The sequence below is a fragment of the Coffea arabica genome, chromosome 8c (genome assembly GCF_036785885.1).
Source record: "Coffea arabica cultivar ET-39 chromosome 8c, Coffea Arabica ET-39 HiFi, whole genome shotgun sequence".
Lineage (NCBI taxonomy): Eukaryota > Viridiplantae > Streptophyta > Magnoliopsida > Gentianales > Rubiaceae > Coffea > Coffea arabica.
The window spans coordinates 34,663,275-34,690,757 of NC_092325.1; the positions used below are offsets into that span (position 1 = coordinate 34,663,275).

Sequence of the window (27,483 nt, forward strand, 5' to 3'; positions counted from 1 at the left end):
GCGGCTAGGCTGGTGGAGGAGTAAGCCATTGCGGCAAGGAGGCCGCGGTAGTGTGCGTGGTTGTCGTGAGAGGCCACGCGAGTGGGAGACGACAGCGGGCAGTCGCGACGTTGGGCCGCGGTGTGCAGCTAAGTGGAGAAGATGGCGGCGGGCAAAGGCTCTCGGTCGACAGAGAAGAAGAAACAGGGGAGAAGAAAGAAAGAAAAGAGGAAGAAAGGAAAAAGAAAAAAGAAAAAGGAAAAAAAAATCAAAAAGTTTTTTTAAAAAAAAAATCAAAAAGTTGTAATTTCAAAATCTAAGCTACGGTTAAACGAAAAGACTCTTGTTTTTTTCTTTTCAAATTAATTTATTATTATTATTTTTAATTGTTTTTTTGGGAAAATTCGAAATTAGAGATAAGAAGAAAAGCGAAATGTTTCTTGAGATTTGAAAACTTATCTTTCCCGCGAAAATAACGCGGGTACGTCATGAAGGCCCGAACCGCTCTAAGGATGAGCTCTCCAGGTGACTTGACGCGGGCACGTCAAGTCAGAGAAACGCCTACGAATCATAAAAAATGAAAATTGAATCTAAAAATCAGTCAAACTCAAGGAAAACATATATAAACTATCAAACAAAACCGAACAAACAACTAAAAGAAATTGGGTTGCCTCCTAATGAGCGTCTTTCTTTAATGTTTTTGGCTAGATATTAAACACCACTCTTCAATGTGGATGTAATCCAATTTTCCTTGTAATTGGTGGCCTTCTTCTGGGATCCAAATAACCATTGAGTGTAACATTTTTTCTTAATTTTCTACTCATTTTTACCTCATAAATTGCTTTCATCCCCTGATACTTATTCGCAGCAATTTTAAATTTATCCCTACAAACAAACTCAAAAATTCTTGTACAGATGGATCAATAGCATGAATAGGAAACACAGAGTGAGAGTTAACAGGATATTTCATTGTATCAAAAATATTAAAGTGGACTATTTCTCCATCAAATTCTATGGACAAGATACCCTTATTAACATCAATTTTTGTCTATGCTGTACTAAAAAAGGATCTATCTAGTAACAAAGGTGAGGGGTCAGGGGAGTGATTATCATCTATGTCAAGTACATAAAAGTCAGATAGAAATACCAAATCATTAATTTTGACCAACACATCCTCAACCAACCCATCAGGGTATGCATTGGTTCGGTCAGTTAACTGAATTATTATCCCAGTTTCTTTTCATAGACCTAAGTTCAGAGAAGTATAGATAGATTTAGACATTACATTAATCGATGCCCCTAAGTCTAGCATGGCCTTCCTAATTAAAGTGTTGCCTATCCTACAGGGGATAGTGAATATACCTGAATCCCCACATTTCGGCGGGAGTTTCCTTTTGTAGAACCGCTGACACATTCTCCCCCACGATGACCCTTTCATCTCCCCTCAGCTTTCTTCGGTTGACACACAAATATCTCAAAAAATTTGCATACTTTGGCACTTGTTTGATTGCGTCTAGTAGAGGGATATTGATCTCTACCTTGTGAATCACCTCCAGGATCTCTTTCTCCTTATCCTGCTTCTTCGGTTTCTCCAACCTGCTAGGAAATGGAGGGGGATTAGTTTTAACGTCTATGATCGGGTCAAGGAGTACCACTGAATTTCTGCTGCTTGTATTCTCTGCCTCAAACTCTTTCTCAATCTTCTTTTCACCCTTGTCCTTTGGAGTCACGAGTTCGGGCCCATAAATTTCCTTCTCGTTTCTTAAGGTCATTGCACTTACATTCTTCAGGTTCAATTCAAGTTGAGACGGCAATTTTTCATAAACTTGGGATTCTAAGCGGTTGATTGCCACTGCTATCTGACTCATCTGACTTTGCATTTCTTGTATCTGGTCCAGTTGATTCCTTATACTTTGTAAGTTAGAATCCGTCTTTTGTTGATTAGCAATTAATTGTTTCATCATCTCTTCTATAGACGGACTTGAATTTGAAGAGGGTGGTGGCGGGCGAGGTTGGTAGTGTTATTGGTACCCTTGCTGCCCATTTGATGCAAAATTCGACTGCCTATTTCCTCCATAACTGAAGTTAGAATGATCTCTCCAACTCGGATTGTACAGACTCGAGTATTGGTCTTATGGCTATCTTGACGCGGGCGCGTGACCAGCCATGTTCACTTGCTGAGCACTTTCTTCTTGAATCAACGGACATATCTCTGTAGAATGACCCATAGTAGTGCTAATTCCACACACTTTGGCCTGTGATGCATTTTTTACAGCCAGTTGCCTAACAAAAGATGATAACTCAGTCAACTGCTGTTGGATAGAAGATGTCTCTATCTCATTCACCTTGCGTGTTGGGACATCCTTTCTCGTACCAAACTGCTGCGAATTCTCGGCCATACCTTCAATTAGCTCCCACGCTTCTTGAGGAGTCTTGTTCACCAATGCCCCTCCACTTGCGGCAACAATTGTACTCCTGTCTCTGAAGAGTAGCCCCTCGTAAAAATATTATATGAGCAATTGCTCACTTATTTGGTGTTAAGGGCACTTGATGCACAATTTCTTGAATCGCTCCCAGTAATCAAAGAGCGATTCCCCTGGATGCTGTTTAATGCCGCATATCTCCTTCCTTAGATTTGCAGCTCGAGACGCAGGAAAATATTTATCTAAAAATTTTTTCTTCAGCTGGTCCCACGTGATGATGCTACCTGGTGGAAGGTAATACAGCCAGTCTTTCGCGGAATCCTTTAATGAGAAGGGGAATGCCCTCATTTTAATCTGCTCTTCTGTGATTCCCGGAGGTTTCATACTGTTGCACACGACGTCAAACTCCTGCAAATGCTTATGAGGTTTCTCACTTTGTAAACCATGAAAATATGGCAAGAGATGAATTAGACCAGATTTTAACTCAAATGGAGTATTATCATTTAAACTTGGCAAAGTAATGCATAAAGGCTGCTGATTTAAATCAGGAGCAGCCAACTCGTTTAGTGTTCGGGCATTAGCCATAATGACTTTCTCCCGATTCGAATCGCTCGATGTATCACTAAGTGAATTTGTTGGTTCAACTTCTGACTCAGGTCTCTGAGATGCAGCATTGGAGTGCTCTTCTCTAAGTTGTCTGGTCTCTTTCCTTGTCCTACGAGCGGTCTTCTCTACCTCGGGGTCGAAAATTAATTCACCTGTACGAGAATAACGAGGCATGCACTCGAAAAGTACTAGAAAATTAGAGCAAAATCGAACTTAAAAAAAATAAATAACTGGCGCCATTCCCCGACAATGGCATAAAAAATTGACAGGTTATCGATGCCTATGCAATAATAAAAATAAACCTATTTACCAATTAAAATAACCAAAATCCGATTCCAAGTATTAGAGCAGGGACTCTAGGTATGTAATGAGTTATTTGATTAATCCAGTTCCCGAAGAGGTTGCTTGATCCGATATATCCGAATGGGATGAATTTTTCACAAATAATTATTAATTTGTAAACAGGACAAGTAGGGTCATATCCTCAGGAATTAAGCATATTTGTCTCTTTTTTATGTTTAAAGTAACAATGGGGGATTTTTTTATAGCAATGGCAATAAGTAAATGGTTCGAATAAAAATATATAGCCGACTAAAAATTAAATGACAAATTACTAAAATCAGAATAATAATAACTAAAAATCTAGCTAAGAAATAACTTCAACAATGGTTCACTTAATTGATCATCGATACAAAGGCAATTTCAATTATTTACTGATAAATAGGTTATAACTGTCAAACAAGCGATGACATTCAACCCCTCCTTACTGTGTCGGTGACTAAGTGTAAACACCAAATTTTATTTAGCTTTATTTATCATTTATTTTATTGATTTTTATCTAGTTTTACTTATTAACCTAATGGTTTTGTTTTTAAACATTTATTTTATTTTATATATTTTTATTTTATTTTATTTTATTTTATTATTTCACTTTATTTATTATTCTTATTTTTATAGATCAAACGTTGATTATTAAATGATTGCCCATTAGTCTCTTAATTTTTTTAGAATTTGTCGGAAAAAGAAAATTGTTCACAAAAAAAAAATCTGGTAAACAATGCGCACGCGCGCTGCATTTCATTTAGCTTCATACGAAGCAGCGAAGTGACGAGGAGTCTCGGCGTTTTTTTCCTTCCATTTTTAGCTCCGTTAGATGGTGTTGGTACAGGCCATCTGGCCTTGATCTTGAGCCTCAATTTCATGAGGAACAAGAGCCATCAGATGGCTCCCCAAAATGCCAGTGGTTTCATCTAAACCATTGTTGAAAGGGTTTAGTTTCTGGGGTACCGTATAAAAGGATGAGAAAGGGTTTAAGAGAAGAAGGAGGTTTTTAGAGGGACTGGGGGGCGGCTGGAAAAGAGATAGTGTGAGATAGAGAGAACCGAGAGGGAGACGGAACCAAGCAAGGGTAGAAGAAAGACCGAAAGCAAAAGAAAAAACATGGAGCAAGGAAAATCAGCAAGGGTCTAGGGAAAATTTGCATGGGTTTCAGAGGGTTGGTAGAGAGAACAATCGAGGGAGAGAGAATGGGAGTGACGGCTGGGGGTTGAGAGATAGAGTAGGAGATAGAAACCAGAGAGTGTGTGTGACAGCGAAGGAGAGTAGAGAAAAAAAAAAGAAAAGAGCTTTCGGGTCAGGAAAAACTGAAAAGAAAAAGAAGAAGAAGAACTGGAGAGCGTTAGGAGTTGGAGATAGATCGAGAGCTAGAAGAGGAGAAGGGAGAAACGAGAAGGCCAAGCAAGGAAGTGCTACTGGAATTGCTGACCGAAGCAAAAAGCTGCTACCACTGCATTCTGCTATCATCAGTCGTGAGTCTCCAACGAAAGAGAGACCACTGTAAGCTATCCTCTCTTTTAAACCCCAAGTTTTCTTCAGGCGCAGATTATTTAAGCTTTCCAAGCATGTATGTGTGTGATTGGAAATTGTGAACCTAAATTTGTTAGTTTTCGTGTTTCCTTTCTGTCATAAAGAATGAAACGGGTATCATCTGTGGTTGATTTTTCATGGCTCAAAGATGTTGCCTTTTTGCTGTTATTGTATATGATGGGGTCTGAAATTTGTTTGGTGTTGATTATATTTCATTCCTAGGCTATAGTTTAGTAGCAAGACCCCAGCTTTGAAAATAAAAGACTTTTACATGGCCTGTACGTTTGAAACGCTGGGTAGGTTGTGAAGAAAGGTGACCTGTGTCATTTCCTTTTTTGAATCTGTCTTGGCCTGTTCGGATGTTGGAGTCTTGTTCTGGTTCTTGCTGAAACTTATAATTTGATTGAAATCTGGGATTTGTTGTTCATCTAATACACCACATGCATGTCCAAACCAAGTTTCATCTTCGTGTATCTTGGCTGCACCAGAATTGCAGAAAGCATTATTGTGAATAGGAAAGTCTTCGAACCATTTTGTATGGAAGTCTTACATAATTTCCTTTGAAGTTTTTGTTTGTTTGGATTGTGGTAGCTATGTGTTTTGTTGCTTAGTTTAAAGTTATGATTTTTGGTTCAAAAGTTTGATCAAAGTTGTGTGTTTGGGTCCAAAAACACTTGAATTAAGTCCGGATAATTGTTGGAAAACGAACTCCTGAGTTGCTGATAAAAGTTGTAGCAGATTTTGAAGTTTATTGTTCTTCCTCTTGTGTTTTATCATGTTCATGATCTAAGTGTTCATGTCTTGTTGGCGACTTGTGAGCCAAAAAGCCACTAGCTTTTACATTTTTCTCTCCCCATGAAGCTGAAACTGATGTTATCCGTTGGTTCCTCCTTTGGTGATATTCGTGGTTTTAAAAAACTTGGGTTTTATGGTTTTCGTTTACTCGAAAACTTGGGAAGGGTCTGGTGTTTGATGGTTTGAGTGAGACACCTAAAAATTTTCTTTGAGTCCTGATGATACCACCACTAGTTTCATCAGAAGCCAACTGCATTTTCCGTGTGTCCTTCATGTCTTATATTGCTTGGGTTCTCAATGGTTGCTTCATGTTTGGATTTCCTTGTTTGGATGAGTTTGATGCTTTATTGTTTAAGGCCGAGGCTTTGATGTCTGCTTGAGATTATATGCTAGAGGGATGCTATATCAAAAAACTTAGAAAGCTGGTTTCTTTTTCTGCCGCAACATGTGCTTCCCATTTGGTTATTCATTTGATTAGCATGGTTTGTTGTTTATGTTATTGGTCAAGGGGTGTTGAGAGTTAGTGTTAATTGGGTTTTGCTTGAAGTCTGCTATGGCATTTATGGAAGGAGGTTCTGTTAGCTGCTAAAGGTTTTGATTGCAGAAGCTTATTTGCTTGTTTCGTAGTTATTGCATGGAATTTGCATGCAAAAATAACTTCTAAAAATTGCAAATCATCCTCACATGTTTCTCCTCTTTCTATGAGGGCCCAATTAGGTTCTGATTTCTTGCAATTAGGTTCTAAAATATTGCAATTTGAACCATTACTTGACCCCTTCTTTGCTCTTGGACCCGTGAATTTCCCAAAATGTGTTAATTGGGCTTGAGTGATTGGTTAATGTTTGCAATTGGGTCTTTAGTAGTTTTTCTATTTTAGAAATTTGATCAATAATTTACTTTTCTTGGAAATTATGCATTATTTGATTTCATTTAAGTTGCGATTGGGAGGGATTTGGTGATTTTGTTTATACTTTGCTATTTAATTGGTGCCTTGACCCTTTTATTGTTTTGAAGCTATTTTTCCTTCATTTGATTACCATTGCAAGGGAGGTACACTCTATCCCTTATTTTCACTTTATTTGACCCTATGTATCTATGTGATTTATGTGCTTAATTGCATGCTTTTTGAATGTTTTCATTTTATTTATTTGTTTATTATCCATTTTATTTGTTTTAATTTTGTATAGTTATTTTCAATTTCGATTATTTGAAAGGCACTTGAATGCCAAAGTTGTAATAGCTAGGTTATTATTTTATTTATTTTATTCCGTTTCCCCTCTTAGATTATAGCAGGCTTCCCCCGAATGTAATAGTTAGGGCTTTATCTGCTTTATTTGCCTTATGTGTGTTTTGCATGTCTATGTGCTATGTGTTACCGCTTTCTTAGGGTCTTGCATCTAGATATCATGCTTATGTGTTATGTGCTATATGTGATTTATGTGTTTACATGCTTTTATTAGGTCTTACATGATTTATTTGATTGTAACCGATGTGTGACGTCACCACACTAGTCCAATGCTAGTTGTGGTCAATTTCTCGAATCCACACTAGTCCAATGCTAGTTGTGGCCCTTTGTTTCGACTTTTTTCACTAGTCCAATGCTAGTGGGAAATTGTAGACATGGGCTAATCCAACGCTAGACCCTTAGGAGCCCCTCGCACGTTAGATCATGATTGTGTGATAAAATCACTTCATCTCACGCATATTTTCACTTTTTAGGGTCTTTTATCATTTTTTGCATGACATCCCTTCTTATATGTATATCCCTGCCCCCATATTTTCCCTTATATTTATTACTTACCCTTTGTATGAAAACATAACATTAGACTTGCATTTCATTTAAGAAATAGAAACTAGGTTAGATCATTTGTGTGCTAGATTAGGAAAACCCCTTTGATATGGGATATGGACGAGTTTGGCTTTTCTAGCCTTAGCACGATCGTATTCCCTCTATTAAAGGGAACATTGAAAGTCACGAGTGTAAGTCCCCCGCACCCATTATGATGCATTCCTTTAAGTCATGCACATTTGTATATTATTATTTTCTTTTCTTTTTTTTTCTTTCGAGTCTCATGACTTGCATTATTCGTGACTTCTTCGAAAAGTCTTTATTGGGCATCACAATTAATGTGATTGGCACCAATTGAGTTTTGAAGAGAAATTTCGACCCTCCGACACTCTCTTAGGTCTAGGGTATGCATTCACATAGTACATCCAAATGTGACAAATCTTAAGGGTAAAAGAAGAAAATCTTTGACTAAATCGCGCAACTAGCCTTGGCTAGGTTGAAAGGGTGCCTTAGATTCTTCCTTGCCTTCCCTTTCTTCAAATGTGACTCCCGAATCTTTTTCTCTGATTTTCGTAGATTTTGAGTCATTTAAAAAGAGTTTTCTACTTTTTTCTTTTAAAAATTTATTTTTAGGTGATTTGGTACACCTTAACTCTATACCAAGTGGCGACTCCATTTTTCATTCAAAAACCCTTTTTAAACTATATTTTGGGTCAAATCGTCATATTTTCAAGTCCCATTTAGACCCATATTTTTCTTTATTTTCTAAAAAAAATCAAAAACTCATTTTTCAACCAAAAATCGAATCAAAAGTCATTTTTCTAAACTCGTCTTTTATTTTTTTTTATTTTCAAAAAAAATGGGGCGTGACAGCTGGCGACTCCACTGGGAACTTAGAGAGTCCGAGCATATTGATTTAGTCAAACCTTTTCTTCTTTTAACCTTTTCATGTATCGCATTTGGATGTTTAGGGGTTGCATTTTTCTTTTCTAGGATTTTTACATTTCGCGCGTATCAACTCACTCCCTCACACATTTGCGTACGATTAATTTGATGGATGAATGGTTTATTTATGTGATCGCGCGCTTTGCATTGCATTTGGGGGGGTAATATTACCCTAGAGTCTCGCGTTGGTTCTCGATCCCTCCCCTCCAAACGAAGCACTTCATACGTGCATGCATAGTCTTATTTACCCTATTTTTTTCTTTTTTCGTGGGCGTTTCCCACACCTCCTTGTAGGATTAGGATCGATTGCCTTGGGTAGGTGGATGGTGTGCTCTGCGCCCATAGCGCTACCGAAGGGATCACTCGAGCCACCGATCGAAGGCTCTGGAAGTGATGACCCTTCGCCTTTAGGTCTGAAGGTTTGGGAGTCGAAACCTTATCGAGTCTAGATGCATTAGTAAGCCAAACCTCATGCATCCATATTAGAATTGCCTAGGATAGAGTCAACATTATCCTGAACTAGGGACACTATGCACGAGGGGAGGGATTCCAACCCTCTCACCTTATTTTTGCTTTCTATATTTTTATTATTATTTGATTGCTACAATGTGTTATGTGTTGAGTTAACTTTCCTGGTTTCCTGCCTTTTGCATTCACAAACATTAAGAGATAAAAGGTCTGGCATGATCTTTTTTTTAGGACCTACCCTTGTAGATAGGCAATTGCACGTTTAAGTAATTTTGGTATATTTCGTTCATAAATTAATTATGCCATATCATTTTAGGCCTACCCTGGCAAATAAATGGTTTCTTAGGTCATGTTTCATTTCAAATTGCATGTTTTACTACTTTAATAAACTGGCATCACGCATAAACCATAGAAAGGGAATGCCACATAGGGAATCCCGTGTTAGGAATAAGCCACCACATGTCTCGGATATTTAATCCAATGGGACTTACATGTTTACTATTTCTGTATTACCTAAGGGGTAAAATCCCAAGGTAAGGTACTAAAAGTGAATTTTCTTCCAGATGGCTCCATGTAGAATACTAAATCAGATACCTCGTGAGCTGGTAGATTGGAAGAACAATATGGCACACAAAGTGAATAGACTCTTCCAGTATATAGGACATTTATCTAGTCTCCTGAACATAACCCCGAATGTAGCCATTATCCGAGCTTTGCTCGAGTTCTGGGATCCGGACGGCTCCGTTTTTTCTTTTGGAGAGTGCGAATTAACACCAACCCTGGAAGAAATAGAAGGATTCTTGCAAGTACCTGGGAAAGGTCACCCTATGGTATTCCCAACGAATGGTACTAGAGAACAATTTTGTAGGTTCTTAGGGTTGAAACAGTTTTGCATGAACCAACACTCGGACGCGAGATCATGCCCGCTGGAGTTCTTATACACGCGATTTGGGGAAAAGGAAGCTTATGACCATCACCACGAAGATTTCTTCATTAGTAGAGAGCAGTGGGAGGAGAAAGGAGTACAAGCCTTTGGAATAACCCTGATTAATCTACTCCTGTTTCCGCAAAAGCATGGAAAAGTTATTTTCTCAACGGTTAACATGATTCAGAGTGTGTTTTTGGGAATTAAAGGAAAACCTCCCACCCTAGTAACCATTATCATTGCTGACATCTTTGCCGCTGTTACCGAATGCCGAAAGAAGAGAGGGTTTTTCTACGCATCCAACCTGGTACTTCAAATGTGGGCAATGGAACATCTGTCAAAAAGAAAACTAAATCCATTGGGATCATGCCTTCCAACAGCAAATTGGGTTGAGTCGCACCGAGAAAAGGTTAGAAAATACTATCGAATAGCGTCTCCGAGTTTGTTTATTCAGGAATTCAATGCTTTAACTTCGGATAAGATACAATGGGTTCTTGATTGGACGAAAGTAAGGGATCCAACTTTCAAGACTACACAGCTTGGCTTCATCCCGTTAGCAAGCACCAGTGGATTAATTATGTATGTGCCACAACGAGTTATGAGACAGTTTGGGTATCCACAGCGAGTGCCGACCATACAAGGAGTGGGAAGCATCGAACTCAATACAATTACTGAGTGCCGGAGTATAGTGCTGGAATCTTGGGGGAATCTGTGTAGTTTGGACAACCTGCATTTGGATCAAGTGAATAAAGTAGAGCCTAAGATCGTCCCGGAGTACAACGACTGGATCAAATCGATAGTGAAACAGGGAAGAGAAAGGGTACCGTTGGTCTCCGTTAGTCTTAAAGAGCAGAATGAGAAATTAAGGAAATATTTGGAGGATCATTAGTTGCAGATCGTGGTGACCGATCAAGCATTGGAAGATGTCCGATCACAATTGAAGAAAGAGGCAAGAAAAACTGAGAAATTGGAAAAGGCATTGGGTGCATTTGATAAAATCCAAAATGAGATTCGGAAACTTAGTATCGGGAGTTCCAGGGAATCTCAACACACTAGACTAGTCAGATATGAAGATTTTGTAAGAATGGTCAGTCGAACCATCAATGAGGTTGTAAAGAATGATTGACTCTATCAATGTTAATGAGAATTTTTGCTTTTTCATTCGCTTACAGGTTTGAAATTGGAATTTTACCCCGAAGGTATCGCATCATGTTAGGCCTACCCTTGGCACAAAAAGGGCCCCCCCAATAGGACATGCATCTGAGTTATTCTAATCATTACTAACTCCTGTCTTTTTCCTTTTCTTTTCCTTTTTCTTCCTTTTTAACAACAGTCGATCGAGATGGGCATCTAATGGGGGTTTTCCTACGTTTCCAGGTAGTAAATTGCAAATATAGCTACCCGAAGAAGCCCCATTATCACCCGATCACGTAGCCGAGCTTCAAGAGAAAGTGTAAACATGAGTATCCATCCAGAACCATCTGATAGGCCCGCAACGACATCATCAACTGATTTGGCGAATCTGGGAGCTCAGCTGAGCGAAATTCTCAACCGATTTAATGAGCTAAGCATTGAAATGATGGCCCAACGGTGCGTAATCGATCAATTGGTAGCTAGTGGTGCTAGCGGTAAACAACATGAGCCTTTTACCCCCTGGCCAATCTGAAACTCAACCCATATTCTTACCCTATACTCAAACCTCTGTTATTTCACAAGTCATAAACCCACCTGAGGAAGCCTTTACTTATCCCACTCATGGCCCACAACCTACTTATGCACCTCACATCCAAACTAACCCTCCACATGTCCAAATTCTCCAAAATTATCCGCCAATCACTATGAGCATGCCATTCGAACCATAGGGGCCTCATTATTACTCCACTGCTGAGCCATTCACTTTAGATACCGCTGCTCAAGGAAAGTTGAAGCCGGGGAGTCATCCGCACCAGTGGACAAGAATTTACTGAAGAGATTAGATCGGTTTGAGGAGTTTATAAGGAAAAGCCAAGGTGTGAGCAAGCAAGGAGGTCTAGACTACAACGAACTGTGCCTGTTTCCGGATATGCAATTGCCGGTGGGTTTCAAAGCACCCAAATTTACCAAGTATGACGAAATGGAAAATCCCAAGACTCACCTTCGAATGTTTGCAAACAAGCTAGGGAGACCAATAGACGATGAGAATCTGCCGATACGCTTATTTCCCGAGAGCCTAGAAGGCAATGCGTTGGATTGGTATTCCAATTTGAAACCTGAGGATATGAGATCTTGGCTGGATTTGTCAACCGCTTTTGTAAGGCAGTATGAATACAATTGCGAGCTCGCCCCGACGAGAACCACATTGGAGGGGACGAAGAGGAAACCATCGGAAGACCATAAGACGTATGCGAAGAGATGGAGGAAATTGGCTGCCAAGGTGGAGCCTCCTATGACTGAAAACGAGATTGTTCGCACGTTCATCAAAGCTCATGACCCGCCTTACTTTGAGGAGATTTTTCGAATGACAGGGTGTTCCTTTGCAGAGATTGTCAATAAATTGGAAGAATATGACGAGTTTATGAGAGCGGGGAAAATTGTTAATGTTTCAGCTTTAAAGTCGCAGTTGGAAGCTTTGCAAAGCCAAAGTAGCAGTAGTAAGAAGTCTCAATTTAAGAAGAAAGACGAGAAAGCCTCTTTTGTTTGGAACCAGGGCTCTTCTTCCCGGCCTAGATATCAACAAAATCCTGCCTACTCACCTCGTTACTTATACCAACCACGCCCCCGCCCTGTTTACAATACCACTATCAACCACCCCCGTCTTCGACCAAATTACCCAAACACACCATCAACACCATTTCATATTTCCCCACCAAACTTTCAAATTAGACCGCGCCCTCCTTTCAACCCAAGACCTATTCCACCCCCAACCCAAGTTACCACTATCAACAAACCAGTGACACCCAAAATCCAACCCCATACCGAACCTTCACCAATCTAGGTCGACCCGTTGACCAATTGTATGAGCAATTGAAAGCTGCTGGGAAAATTGGCACCGTACCCCCTAAGACCTATTCCAAAGGATTTCCCATTGGTTATGATCCTCAGTCATTTTGTGCTTATCATTCGGGAGCCCCTGGACATTCAACTGGCAATTGCTGGGCGCTTAACCATAAAATTCAAGACATGATTGAGTCCGGTGACATAATTCTGAGGAGGATGGAGGAACAAGGTCCAAATGTTAGTAAAAATCCTCTTCCTACACACAAGGACACCGTGGGAGTTATTACTATGGATGAAGAGATTGAGGAACCTACACAATTTATTATAGATGAAGCTGAGACAGTAAGGGTCATTGAAGAACCATTCATATTGGAGGAAGAAGCTTATAAAGCCAAGAAAAATACCGGTCCGTTTATTCTGGAAATGGTGCCTTTCGAATGTGAGCCTTCAGAGCTGGTGGTACTTGAATTGCCTGAGCAACCTCCTATCCTTAATCTGCAAGAGGTCCCATGGAATTATAGCGAGCCTACGCTATTAGTTGGAGGAGAGAAGGTGCCCAGAAAGGAAGTGGACGCTATTACTAGATCTGGAAGAATCATAGGGGAATCCGCAGTTGATGAGCCCTCAAAAGCGAAAGAAAATGCTGTTCCGACAAAACCAACTGTGACTGATGAAGAGGCCTTCAATTTCCTTAAGATGCTGAAGAAAAGTGAGTATAAGGTGGTCGAACAATTGGACAAGATGCCCGCTCAAGTTTCTATATTGAATTTGCTTCTAACCTCGGAACTTCATCGAAAAGCTTTACTCAAGGTCTTAACTGAGGCTCAAGTGCCTAAGAATATTCCTGTGGATAAATTCACTTAGGTAGTCGAATAGGTTTTGGCTTCAAATCAAATTTCTTTTTCTGATGAAGATTTGATTTTGGATGGGATTGGACACAATAAAGCATTGTATATCTCAGTCCGTTGTAATGGGAAGTTATTGCCAAGGGTCTTGATAGACAATGGATCTGCTCTTAATATCTGTCCTTGGAACACTTTGATTAAGTTGGGATTTCAAGAAGCTAAACTTCGGCCGTCTGCCATTGTGGTGAGAGGATTTGATGGCGCAAAAAGGGAATCAATGGGGGAAGTGAATTTAGTGCTGGAAATTGGACCTACCCGGTTTCAAGTTATGTGCCAAGTCATGGACTTCTCGAGTGTTTATAATGTTCTTCTCGGACGGCCTTGGATTCATACTTCAGGCGCTATACCTTCTTCACTCCATCAAATGTTGAGATTTGTGGTGAATGGCCAATTGATTACGATATTTGCTGAGGAAGATTGCACTATGATCGTTAATCCAGCATTGGAAGATGATGGCGATAGAAAAGCTCTGGTTTCCCATCATCATGTAGCTGACATTGTTTTGGTGGGTAAGGCATCCAAGGACAAGGCGGCAGTAGAAATGAATTTACCTGAACCAAGTGTTATGATGGCTAAAGAGATGATTTGAGGAGGATATGAGATGGGCAAGGGCCTCGGGCGCAACCTACAGGGAGTTTTGGAACCAATAGAGCTTCAAGGAAAGAAGGACACCTTCGGATTAGGGTTTCAACCTACTATCAAGGATAAGATGGAAATGATGAATCGCAAAAAGGCGGAGAAGAAAGGAAGGCAACTTGTCATGAATATCCCACCATTATATTGTACTTTTCCTTACCCATCAGAGGTGATTAGAGCTGAAGTAGACCCAATCGAGGAAGTGGAGGTTGGTTTGTCTGAGCTATTTGTGGGGGTTGCTTCTGAGAAGGAGCTATTGGAGGACCCAGAATTTTCAGAGGTGTCTACCGAAACAATGAAGAATTGGACCAGTGATTTCCTTCCCTCTCGAAGGGAATTTCAGTAAATCTGGAGAGTTGCCTTTGGTCGCCATGAAAGAACTTTTTCGCATTGTTTATCTTTTGTCTTTCAGTTTTGTAAATAGTTTTTAATCAAATGCTTTTCAATCAAAGTCTTATGTTGAATTTTTTGTTAAGTCGCATGTTATGATCCTTTACCTTCAAATTCAATGAAATGCATGGTGTTTATTTTTCAAATTGATTTGCTTACATATTGTTTTATCTATTTTATTCTTTTTCAAATGGTCAAAAATAAAACACATTGACCCTTTGGATATCACTATTTTGGAATTTGATGATTGTGACCTCGATATCCCTCACCACTTTGAAATTTTGGAATCCGAAATTCAAGACAGGAGCGATAACGAGGAAGAATCTGAGTCTTTATTAAAGGATCTTGAACAATATGAGGAGAAATCCAAACCGAACTTAGAAGAAACAGAAGTTGTTAATATTGGCACTGAGACTGAGGTTCATTTGAATAAGAAACAGAGAAAAGAAATGATCGAGTTTTTTTATCATGTTTCAAGATGTGTTTGCCTGGTCCTATAATGATATGCCTGAAATTTCAACAGATATAGTGGTCCACCGATTACCGACTGATCCAAATTTTCCACCAGTGAAACAAAAACCTCGCAAGTTTAAGCCAGACATGAGCCTCAAAATTAAGGAGCAAATCGAGAAGCAGCTCAATGCTAGAATTATTAAGGTGTCTCATTATCCCATTTGGCTTTCAAACCTTGTACCTGTTCCAAAGAAAAATGGAGAAGTACGAGTATGTGTCGATTACAGGGATCTTAATAAAGCCAGCCCAAAAGATGATTTTCCATTGCCGAACATTCATATTCTTCTGGACAATACCGCAAGGCATGAGATTGAATCATTTGCTGACTGTTTCGCCGGATATCACCAGATCTTAATGGCAGAGGAGGACAGGGAGAAAATTGCTTTTATCACGCCCTGGGGGACATTTTGCTACCGAATAATGCCGTTTGGATTGAAAAATGTCGGCGCTACTTATCAAAGGACTATGACCACTCTTTTCCATGATATGATTCATAAGGAGATGGAGGTTTATGTGGACGACATCATCATCAAATCCAATAGAGCAGAGGATCATTTGGTTGATTTGGAGAAGTTATTTGAGAGATTGAGAAGATATGATTTGAAATTAAACCCTGCAAAGTGTGCATTCGGGGCCCCTGCGGGGAAGTTGTTGGGATTCATCGTTAGTAAGAAGGGTATTGAGATAGATCCGGCAAAGATTAAAGTCATTCGCGAAATGCCAGTGCCAAAAACGCAAAAGGACGTGAAGAGTTTCTTAGGAAAGATTAACTTTATCGGCAGGTTCATCACTCAGTTGACCCACACATGTGAGCCTCTGTTCAAGTTATTGAAGAAAAATGTGCCACTGCATTGGAGTGAAGAGTGCCAGCAAGCGTTTGATAAAATTAAATACTACTTGTTGCACCCCCCGGTTTTAGTGCCACCCAAACCCGGGCGACCTTTGATCATGTATCTATCGGTGTTGGACGAAGCTATGGGATGTGTGTTGGGATAACACGACGAATCGGGGAAGAGGGAGCAAGCCATCTATTACCTCAGTAAGAAGTTCACTGCGTACGAGGCCAACTATTCTTTTCTTGAGAGAAGTTGCTGTGCTCTAGCTTGGGCCGCTCAAAAGCTAAGGCATTACTTGCTTAGTCATACTACTTACCTCATTTCCTGCTCTGACCCTTTGAAATATCTGTTGGGAAAGCCTATGCCGACTGGGCGTGTGGCAAAATGGCAGATGATTCTTTCAGAATTTGATATTATTTTTACTACGCAAAAGGCCATCAAGGGTCAGGCAATAGCGGACCACCTGGCCGAAAACCCAAGGAGGGATGATTATCAACCGCTTCACACTTATTTTCCAGATGAGGAGGCCCTGTTCGTTGGTACAGCAGAAGACATGAATGAAAAATGTTTTGAATGGAGGCTATTTTTTGATGGTGCATCAAATTCCTTTAGAGCTGGTATTGGAGTTGTTCTAGTATCATTTGAAGGGAAGCATTATCCTGGTTCTGCTAAACTACGATTTTTTTGCACTAACAATATGGCTGAATATGAAACTTACATTTTTGGGCTAAAAATGGCTTTGGAAATGGAGATTAAGGATCTAATAGTGTTCAGTGACTCCGATTTGCTCGTGCATCAGACTCTCAAAGAGTGGATCACTCGGGATTCAAAGATCGTGCCTTATCATTGTAGTTTATTGAATTTGGCAAACAAATTTAGGAGTTTGGAGTTCAGGCATATTTCACGTGCAGAAATGTCTTCGCCGATGCTTTGGCCACCTTATCTTCGATGATTCAACATCCAGACGAATTGGTAATTGAACCTATCCACATTCACTTACAAGAAAAACCTGCTCATTGCCTAGTTGTGGAAAAATCCCCCGATGGCCGTCCCTGGTACAGTGATATTAAGGAATTTCTCAAAACAGGGTCCTACCCTCTTGAGGCCGATATGACTGCCAAAAGCTTCTTGTGCAGATTGTCATCTAAATTCTTCTTGAATAGAGAGGTGGTATACAAAAGAACGTCGGATTTGGGCCTTCTGAGGTGTGTTGATGAGGACGAAGCAGAATACTTGATGAAAGAAGTACATAGTGGAGTATGTGGATCACATATGAATGGCCACTTGTTAGCAAAGAAGATCATGAGGACCGGATATTTTTGGCTTACCATGGAGCATGATTGTGTAGTTTTTGTTAGGAAGTGCATCAAATGTCAATTGCACGGAGATGTTATGCGCACTCCCCCCACAGAATTGCACAGTATGACTGCTCCTTGACCATGTTCAATATGGGGTATGGATGTGATTGGAGCCATTGATCCTCCCGCTTCAAATGGGCATCGATTTATTCTAGTGGCAATTGAATACTTTACCAAGTGGGTCGAAGCTGAATCTTATAAGTATGTGACTAAGAAAGTGGTGACGGACTTTCTAAGGAAGCATATCATTTGTCATTTTGGAGTGCCGGAGACATTAATCACTGATAATGCCAAAAATCTCAACAATGACATGGTGGATGGTTTGTGTAAACAGTTCAAAATCAAACATCGAAACTCCTCTATTTATAGACCACTGATGAATGGAGCTGTGGAGGCCGCGAATAAGAACTTGAAGAAGATAATTCGAAAAATGATTGAGAGATACCGTGATTGGCACGAGAAACTTCCTTATGCATTAATGGCATATAGAACTGCTATTCGGACTTCTACTGGGGCAACTCCCTACAATCTCATGTACGGAATGGAAGCAGTTTTGCCAGCAGAAGTCGAAATCCCTTCTTTGCGCATTTTAATGGAGGCCAAACTGGAGGAGGCTGAATGGATTCAACAACGTCATGAGCAGTTGTCTTTAATTGATGAGAAAAGGTTAAATGCCATTTGTCATGGTCAATGTTATCAAAAGAGGGTAGCCCATGCTTACAATAAGAAAGTCAGACCACGGATATTCACAGAAGGAGATAAAGTGCTGAAACACATTTTGTTGCCAGTACAAGAGGAAGCTAAAGGGAAATTTGCACCAAATTGGCAAGGCCCTTTTATTGTCCAGAAAATTTTGCCCGGGGGAGCGCTCATTCTTGCAGAAATGGATGGGCAAGTGTTCCCTCAACCAATCAATTCGGATATGTGTAAAAAAATTTTCATATGCTAAATGAAATTTTCCTTTTAGGGTTAATGTAAAGAATGGAATGAAAGTCAGGTTTTCTTCCTTTCCAATCAAACATTCTATCCCTAACTATCCCTTTTGAGCCTTCAGAGCAAATTATTTCATTTGGCATCCCCTGAGAATTGCAAACTCCACACTGGGGCAAGTTTTGAGTCGAAAAAGTTAAGAAGAAAAAGAAAAAAAAAGAAAAGAAAAGAAAAGAGAGGGTTCAAAAGGTAAAAGCGATAGAGGAACAAAATGAAGAGAAAAATGAAAAGAGGAGGATCTCGGTTGAGAATAAACTGGGGCAATTATTAGTAGGGTTAATTTAAAGATGCGATCTCAGGAAATTTAATCATTCATAAGTCCGCTTTCAAGCCTTAACCCTTTCTAAGCACCCCACCAGACCCCATTGCAAAAACCTAAAAGTCCTAACTTTTGTTCTTTATATTGCTTTTTTAGGACAATTTCTAATCAAGTGGCACATGATGTCAAAAACACCTTCTCCTATTTTGCAAGGAAAGGATTGTTATACTGATGCCATTATTTCTGGATTAATATGGGCGATAGACAAGATTTGTTTGTTAGGTGAAAACCCGCAAGGGCACCTTAGGAAAAAGAAAAAAAAAAGAGAAATGAAGAGAAAAAGAAAAAAGAAAAGAAAAAAGAAAAAAAGAAGAAGAAAAAGGAAAAAGAGGAAAAAGGTGAAAGGAAAACAAAATGGGCTGGGGGTAACCTTAGTGAAATCCCGAAAGGGTGCTGAGGTAGGGTTTCATAAGGAAAAGTGAGTTTGGATTTGAAGAGCTGGTGAATTAGTTCATTGGAATTTCTCCTCACATTGTGGTTTTGTTGTCAAGCATTTGAGCTCCGAAGAGATGATATCCAAAGGGTCCAGTGTAGCATTTTGTTTGAAAACCAAAGTGTTCGATTTATCAAACACGAAATTTGAGTATACAAGATTATTTATTTGAAATGATTTTTCATGCAATAAAGTAGAGGGTTGTGTTTATATTGTTAAGATTTTTCATCATTATGTGCAATTAGAATGTTTTTCATGTGTTGCATGGTCACATTTGTCTCTTTCGTTCTGTCAAATGGCAATCCCTATGATTTATCGAAGAGAGGAGATACTAGATGACACGTTGGTCTACATATGAGAAATTATGAAAATTGATATTGCTTGCAGGGCTAGATTGAAGTACCTGCTTCGCCAAATAAGGAGTCCAAATGCTCATTTTACATTTCTCTTGAAAAAGGGTTGATCGGATGGAGGTGGTATTATCTATCATTATTTCTTTTCTTGCAGGTCTGATAGTCCAATAAGCATGACACTGGGGCAATTTAGAGGAAGTTGTTTGTCTCCCTTCTCAAAATTCTACGAAAGGCTCGGGTAGTCATCCCACTGACCAAATGAAGAATGAAGGCAGGCTCAGGTAGTCATCCCACTGACCAAATGAAGAATGAAGGCAGGTTCGGGTAGTCATCCCACTAACCAAATGAACAATGAAGCCAGGCTCGAATATTCATCCCACTGACCAAAGGAAAGCAGGCTCGGGTATCCATCCCACTGACCTTTTGAGTTTACATGTTCCAACTCACTGCGGAATAACTGTAGGTAAGTATTTGGTGTCTACGTCTTTGTCTCGAGTTTTTTCGAAATTCAGACAAAGAGGGGCAAGATATAAACACCAAATTTTTATTTAGCTTTATTTATCATTTATTTTATTGATTTTTATCTAGTTTTACTTATTAACCTAATGGTTTTGTTTTTAGACATTTATTTTATTTTATTTTATGTATTTTTATTTTTATTTTATTTATTTTATTTTATTTTATTATTTCACTTTATTTATTATTCTTATTTTTATAGATCAAATATTGATTATTAAATGATTGCCCATTAGTCTCTTAATTTTATTAGAACTTGTCGGAAAAAGAAAATTGTTCACAAAAACAAAAAATCTGGTAAACAACGCGCACACGCGCTGCATTTCATTTAGCTTCATATGAAGCAGCGAAGTGGCGAGGTGTCTCGGCGTTTTTTTCCTTCCATTTTTCTCCCATTTTTAGCTCCGTTAGATGGTGTTGGTACAGGCCATCTGGCCTTGATCTTGAGCCTCAATTTCATGAGGAACAAGAGCCATCAGATGGCTCCCCAAAATGCCGGTGGTTTCATCTAAACCATTGTTGAAAGGGTTTAGTTTCTGGGGTACCATATAAAAGGATGAGAAAGGGTTTAAGAGAAGAATGAGGTTTTTAGAGGGACTGGGGGGCGGCTGGAAAAGAGATAGTGTGAGATAGAGAGAATCGAGAGGGAGACGGAACCAAGCAAGGGTAGAAGAAAGACCGAAAGCAAAAGAAAAAACATGGAGCAAGGAAAATTAGCAAGGGTCTAGGGAAAATTTGCATGGGTTTCAGAGGGTTGGTAGAGAGAACAACCGAGGGAGAGAGAATGGGAGTGACGGCTGGGGGTTGAGAGATAGAGTGAGAGTAGGAGATAGAAACCAGAGAGTGTGTGTGACAGCGAAGGAGAGTAGAGAAAAAAAAGAAAAGAGCTTTCGGGTCAGGAAAAACTGAAAAAGAAAAAGAAGAAGAAGAACTGGAGAGCGTTGGGAGTTGGAGATAGATCGAGAGCTGGAAGAGGAGAAGGGAGAAACGAGAAGGCCAAGCAAGGAAGTGCTACTGGAATTGCTGACCGAAGCGAAAAGCTGCTACCACTGCATTCTACTATCATCAGTCGTGAGTCTCCAACGAAAGAGAGACCACTGTAAGCTATCCTCTCTTTTAAACCCCAAGTTTTCTTCAGGCGTAGATTATTTAAGCTTTCCAAGCATGTATGTGTGTGATTGGAAATTGTGAACCTAAATTTGTTAGTTTTCGTGTTTCCTTTCTGTCATAAAGAATGAAACGGGTATCATCTGTGGTTGATTTTTCATGGCTCAAAGATGTTGCCTTTTTGCTGTTATTGTATATGATGGGGTTTGAAATTTGTTTGGTGTTGATTATATTTCGTTCCTAGGCTATAGTTTAGTAGCAAGACCCCAGTTTTGAAAATAAAAGACTTTTACATGGCCTGTACGTTTGAAACGCTGGGTAGGTTGTGAAGAAAGGTGGCCTGTTTCATTTCCTTTTTTGAATCTGTCTTGGCCTGTTCGGATGTTGGAGTCTTGTTTTGGTTCTTGCTGAAACTTATAATTTGATTGAAATCTGGGATTTGTTGTTCATCTGATACACCACATGCATGTCCAAACCAAGTTTCATCTTCGTGTATCTTGGCTGCCCCAGAATTGCAGAAAGCATCATTGTGAATAGGAAAGTCTTCGAACCATTTTGTATGGAAGTCTTACATAATTTCCTTTGAAGTTTTTGTTTGTTTGGATTGTGGTAGCTATGTGTTTTGTTGCTTAGTTTAAAGTTATGATTTTTGGTTCAAAAGTTTGATCAAAGTTGTGTGTTTGAGTCCAAAAACACTTGAATTAAGTCCGGATAATTGTTGGAAAACGAACTCCTGAGTTGCTGATAAAAGTTGTAGCAGATTTTGAAGTTTATTGTTCTTCCTCTTGTGTTTTATCATGTTCATGATCTAAGTGTTCATGTCTTGTTGGCGACTTGTGAGCCAAAAAGCCACTAGTTTTTACATTTTTCTCTCCCCATGAAGCTGAAACTGATGTTATACGTTGGTTCCTTCTTTGGTGATATTCGTGGTTTTAAAAAACTTGGGTTTTATGGTTTTCGTTTACTCGAAAACTTGGGAAGGGTCTGGTGTTTGATGGTTTGAGTGAGACAGCTAAAAATTTTCTTTGGGTCCTGATGATACCACCACTGGTTTCATCAGAAGCCAACTGCATTTTCCGTGTGTCCTTCATGTCTTACGTTGCTTGGGTTCTCAATGGTTGCTTCATGTTTGGATTTCCTTGTTTGGATGAGTTTGATGCTTTATTGTTTAAGGCCGAGGCTTTGATGTCTGCTTGAGATTATATGCTAGAGGGATGCTATATCAAAAAACTTAGAAAGCTGGTTTCTTTTTCTGCCGCAGCATGTGCTTCCCATTTGGTTATTCATTTGATTAGCATGGTTTGTTGTTTATGTTATTGGTCAAGGGGTGTTGAGAGTTAGTGTTAATTGGGTTTTGCTTGAAGTTTGCTATGGGATTTATGGAAGGAGGTTCTGTTAGCTGCTGAAGGTTTTGATTGCAGAAGCTTATTTGCTTGTTTCGTAGTTATTGCATGGAATTTGCATACAAAAATAACTTCTAAAAATTGCAAATCAACCTCACATGTTTCTCCTCGTTCTATGAGGGCCTAATTAGGTTCTGATTTCTTGCAATTAGGTCCTAAAATATTGCAATTTGAACCATTACTTTACCCCTTCTTTGCTCTTGGACCCATGAATTTCCCAAAATGTGTTAATTGGGCTTGAGTGATTGGTTAATGTTTGCAATTGGGTCTTTAGTAGTTTTTCTATTTTAAAAATTTGATCAATAATTTACTTTTCTTGGAAATTATGCATTATTTGATTTCATTTAAGTTGCGATTGGGAGGGATTTGGTGATTTTGTTTATACTTTGCTATTTAATTGGTGCCTTGACCCTTTTATTGTTTTGAAGCTATTTTTCCTTCATTTGATTACCATTGCAAGGGAGGTACACTCTATCCCTCATTTTCACTTTATTTGACCCTATGTGTCTATGTGATTTATGTGCTTAATTGCATGCCTTTTGAATGTTTTCATTTTATTTATTTGTTTATTTATCCACTTTATTTGTTTTAGTTTTGTATAGTTATTTTCAATTTCGATTATTTGAAAGGCACTTGAATGCCAAAGTTGTAATAGTTAGGTTATTATTTTATTTATTTTATTCCGTTTCCCCTCTTAGATTGTAGTAGGCTTCCCCCGAATGTAATAGTTAGGGCTTTATCTGCTTTATTTACCTTATGTGTGTTTTGCATGTCTATGTGCTATGTGTTACCGCTTTCTTATGGTCTTGCATCTAGATATCATGCTTATGTGTTATGTGCTATATGTGATTTATGTGTTTACATGCTTTTATTAGGTCTTACATAATTTATTTGATTGTAACCGATGTGTGATGTCACCACACTAGTCCAATACTAGTTGTGGTCAATTTCTCGAATCCACACTAGTCCAACGCTAGTTGTGGCCCTTTGTTCCGATTTTTCTCACTAGTCCAATGCTGGTGGAAAATTGTAGACATGGGCTAGTCCAACGCTAGACCCTTAGGAGCCCCTCGCACGTTAGATCATGATTGTGTGATAAAATCACTTCATCTCACGCATATTTTCACTTTTTAGGGTCTTTTATCATTTTTTGCATGACATCCCTCCTTATATGTATATCCCCATCCCCATATTTTCCCTTATATTTATTACTTACCCCTTTGTATGAAAACATAACATTAGACTTGAATTTCATTTAAGAAATAGAAACTAGGTTAGGTCATTTGTGTGCTAGATTAGGAAAACCCCTTTGATATGGGATATGGACGGGTTTGGCTTTTCTAGTCTTAGCACGCTCGTAATCCCTCTATTAAAGGGGATATTGAAAGTCACAAGTGTAAGTCCCCCGCACCCATTATGATGCATTCCTTTAAGTCATGCACATTTGTATATTATTATTTTCTTTTCTTTTTCTTTCTTTCGAGTCTCATGACTTGCATTATTCGTGACTTCTTCGAACAGTCTTTATTGGGCATCACAATTAATGTGATTGGCACCAATTGAGTTTTGAAGAGAAATTTCGACCCTCCGACACCCTCCTAGGTCTAGGGTATGCATTCATATAATACATCCAAATGTGATAAATTTTAAGGGTAAAAGAAGAAAATCTTTGACTAAATCGCGCAACTAGCCTTGGTTAGGTTGAAAGGGTGCCTTGGATTCTTATCCTTGCCTTCCCTTTCTTCAAATGTGATTCCCGAATCTTTTTCTCTGATTATCGTAGACTTTGAGTCGTTTAAAAAGGGTTTTCTACTTTTTTCTTTTAAAAATTTATTTTTGGTGACTTGGTACACTTTAACTCTATACCAAGTGGCGACTCCATTTTTCATTCAAAAACCCTTTTTAAACTATATTTTGGGTCAAATCGTCGCATTTTCAAGTCTCATTTAGACCCATATTTTTCTTTATTTTCTAAAAAATATCAAAAACTCATTTTTCAACCAAAAATCGAATCAAAAGCCATTTTTCTAAACTCGTCTTTTATTTTTTTTTATTTTCAAAAAAAATGGGGCGTGACACTAAGGTACGCCCATTAATCACTACTCTAATTGGGAAATAATTCTAGGTACTCCCGTAAGATTTAATTCCCCAATTACCTTACATATTAGAGGAGCTCTATTCTAATCAAATAACAACTACTAGGGTTATTTTAGGTTAGCCCGCGTATTCCCCTGACACGAATCAAATTATGCCAGTTGTCACTATTTCAAGGCGATTAAACAATTACGGATTTAATGCCCCAATTGATAATAGATTACCCAATTAACTAATTATCCGGATCCAAGAAAATCAATTAATTGAACAATCGTAAGCACTGTAATCAAAGAATATGCTGATACCAATAAATAAGAGAAAAAGATAAAATTAAATCGATCTTATAATTTTTAGGCGAACCAAAACCTCCGTTGTTTCTCGACTAGAAAAGAGGATTTAATTCATCTCGGATGCAAAAGACTCACACAAAGCTGAAGGGACAGTCGCAGACATTGTCTCCAGTTTCGATGATTCAATTCGTTCGAATTGGGAAAGAAGAGCCAAGACTACAAAGTATGACCCATTGTTTTCCTTGGTCTAGACCAATGTTTTCAAACCCGGACCGGACCGGCCGGGTCGACCGGTTCGACCGCGACCCGGCCATGTGTCCGGTCCGGTCTATAGCTTATGTTGACTTTTATAAGAAAAACCGGTCAAAACCGTAAAAAACTGTTCAATTCTTCAAAATCGGGTCGGACCGTGAACCGCGGTTTTCCAATTTTTGAGTCAAAATTGACAAAAACTTCAATTTTGACCGAACCCTAATCTTCATTCTTCATTTCTTCACTTCGGCACTTCGCTAGTTCGCTGAACTTCGCTCCAGTCTTCCTCTTCGCACTTCACTTCACCGCTTCGGTCTTCCTGGTTCCTCTCTCACTTCGCCGCTTCGGTCTTCCTGGTCTTGCCTGCTATCTCTAATTCCTTCTCCCCTTAATGGCTTAACTCTAATCCCTTCTCCAAAGTGTGGTATGGATCACTTTTGGGGAAACGGCGTAGATGACCACTGGTTGGCGGTGCTCGTTGTCGACTGTGGGCTGAAGGTGCGGCTGAGCAGGGTGATTGAGGTGGTGCAGCTGCGGTGCAACTGGTGCGATTCTAAGCCAAAAAAAATTGTGGAAGTGAATTGAGGTGGTGCAGGCTAAAGTTTTTCCGCCTGCTGCTGCGATTCTAAGCCAAAAAAAATTGTGGAATTCCAAACTCGTTCACACTTCACACCATCTTCATCAGCTTTTCTCGTAACCCTGTCTTAGGTATTTTACTTCATACACCTGCTTCGCTTCTATCTTCTTTTTCAATACGAATTGGTATGTGGAGAACTGCGTAAAAGTACTACTGTTCACACGGGCATATAATAATATATTGTTGTCACCCTACATCTTTCTTCAAACAAAAAAGTTGTCCATTTCACAGGGGAAAGTATAAAGAAAAGAAAGAGAAGGCAGCAGCAATTAGTCTGTAATTCCTTGAAACAAGTCTGCCGCAAAGAATGTAGACAATCCTGGTAATAGGCCCTATTGCGGCACGGGCTGGTGATTTCATATTCAATGACTTTTCAAGACTTGATCAAATGGCGAGCTGCCGATCCACTTACAAGAAATACTAACGGAGTGATAATTTAATAGAAAAAAATATGCAGTTCAATTCCTAAATATTCAATTATTGTGCGATTTTAGTCCTTAAAATTTTAGTAAAAATAAATTTAGCTCTCAATATTACTTAGCATATGTGCAGTTTAGTCCCTAAAGTTTTCACAAGAGTAAATCTAGTTGTCAATGTATCCAATTTGAAGCAGATTTAGGACATTTGAAAATTTTTTCTCTATTACTGATACAATTTAGTCACGTCTAATAATAGTTTAGTTAAATTAAATTTCGAAATAAAGAGGCAAAACAGTAATTAACTTTAAGCAACAAGGAATAGCAACTCACATCACATGCTAACTAATTAACTAGTAAAAAGTAGGAAAATTTTTGTCTAAAGAAAATTAAAACTAGACAGAGCATCCTGTTCATTGATCCAAATTTTATTTTCATTCTCTATCGCTATTGCCCCCAATCTTTAAATCTCTGTGCTATTATTTAAAAGTATATTTGATGTCTTTAAATCTCTGTGCAAAACCCAGTTATCGTGAAGATACTTAACACCCTCAAGAAATGCACAAGGCTTAGGGAATTAACTTCACTCGTGCTAAACGGTTGTTTCATTGTCTCCATTAACCCCTTTAGATCTTTTGGTGACAGTTTCAGTTACCAAATACGAATAGCCTTAATAATTTGTTTCAGTTTGTGTATATTAATTATTTGTTAAGACTATTTATTTTTAAATATCTCATTTTAGGATGGAGGCTGGTAGCGGTAGTAACTCACAATGTTCACCGAGGGGACCATTCAATAGTGAGGGATCTGCAAGTCAACCCCAAGGTCATAGGAAAAAGACAGATATAGCATGGGGATATGTTTCTGAGGGCAGAAATTGTGAGGACTCGCAAATTTCTTGTATTTTTCTCAAAAATACCCTTTTATTTGAAAATTATTATTTATCAAAGCCCACTACCCAATTATTTCACAATAAGTGTAAGTAAACCTAGAAAATAGGGTTTTACGCTTCGGTTTCAAGTTTGGATCAAAATTAGGGTTTTCGCGATTTTCGCCGGATGATTTTTCGGTACGGAGCAAGGATCAAATTTGGTGATTAAAAGTGACTTTTAAGTGAGAAATAATATGTGATTAGGAGCAATGATATAAGGTTAGTGAATAGGAAGTAAAAACCCTAGTACGGGTGTTTTAAAGAAAAACGGTGTGAACCGACGTGTACCGCACACTACCGATTGAACACACCACTGGACCACCACTTTCTTA

The 27,483-nt window shown here is 39.0% G+C and overlaps 2 protein-coding genes and 1 non-coding gene across 3 annotated transcripts; all 3 read left to right on the forward strand.

Moving 5' to 3' along the window:
* The first annotated feature begins 2,508 nt into the window (after positions 1-2,508).
* Positions 2,509-2,615, forward strand: LOC113707577 (small nucleolar RNA R71). The gene has a single exon (XR_003452299.1). It is a non-coding gene; the product is annotated as a small nucleolar RNA R71 (small nucleolar RNA).
* A 6,819-nt stretch (positions 2,616-9,434) lies between these two features.
* Positions 9,435-10,685, forward strand: LOC113705880 (uncharacterized). Its single transcript, XM_027227784.1, has one exon. It carries the CDS (start codon positions 9,435-9,437, stop codon positions 10,683-10,685), a length of 1,251 nt encoding a protein of 416 aa, XP_027083585.1.
* A 570-nt stretch (positions 10,686-11,255) lies between these two features.
* LOC140013506 (uncharacterized) lies at positions 11,256-14,266 on the forward strand. Its single transcript, XM_072062809.1, has 4 exons — positions 11,256-11,386; positions 11,699-12,470; positions 12,878-13,600; positions 13,649-14,266. Exons 1-4 carry the CDS (start codon positions 11,256-11,258, stop codon positions 14,264-14,266), a joined length of 2,244 nt encoding a protein of 747 aa, XP_071918910.1.
* Positions 14,267-27,483: the final 13,217 nt, after the last annotated feature.

Excerpts from the sequence above, each read along its gene's own strand:
- LOC113705880 (XM_027227784.1), top strand. The coding sequence starts at position 9,435 with ATGGCTCCATGTAGAATACTAAATCAGATACCTCGTGAGCTGGTAGAT.
- LOC140013506 (XM_072062809.1), top strand. The coding sequence starts at position 11,256 with ATGAGTATCCATCCAGAACCATCTGATAGGCCCGCAACGACATCATCA. Across the intron at positions 11,387-11,698 it reads ATTGAAATGATGGCCCAACG|ATACCGCTGCTCAAGGAAAG; the intron begins GTGCGTAATCGA and ends CATTCACTTTAG. Across the intron at positions 13,601-13,648 it reads AGGTCTTAACTGAGGCTCAA|GTTTTGGCTTCAAATCAAAT; the intron begins GTGCCTAAGAAT and ends GTAGTCGAATAG.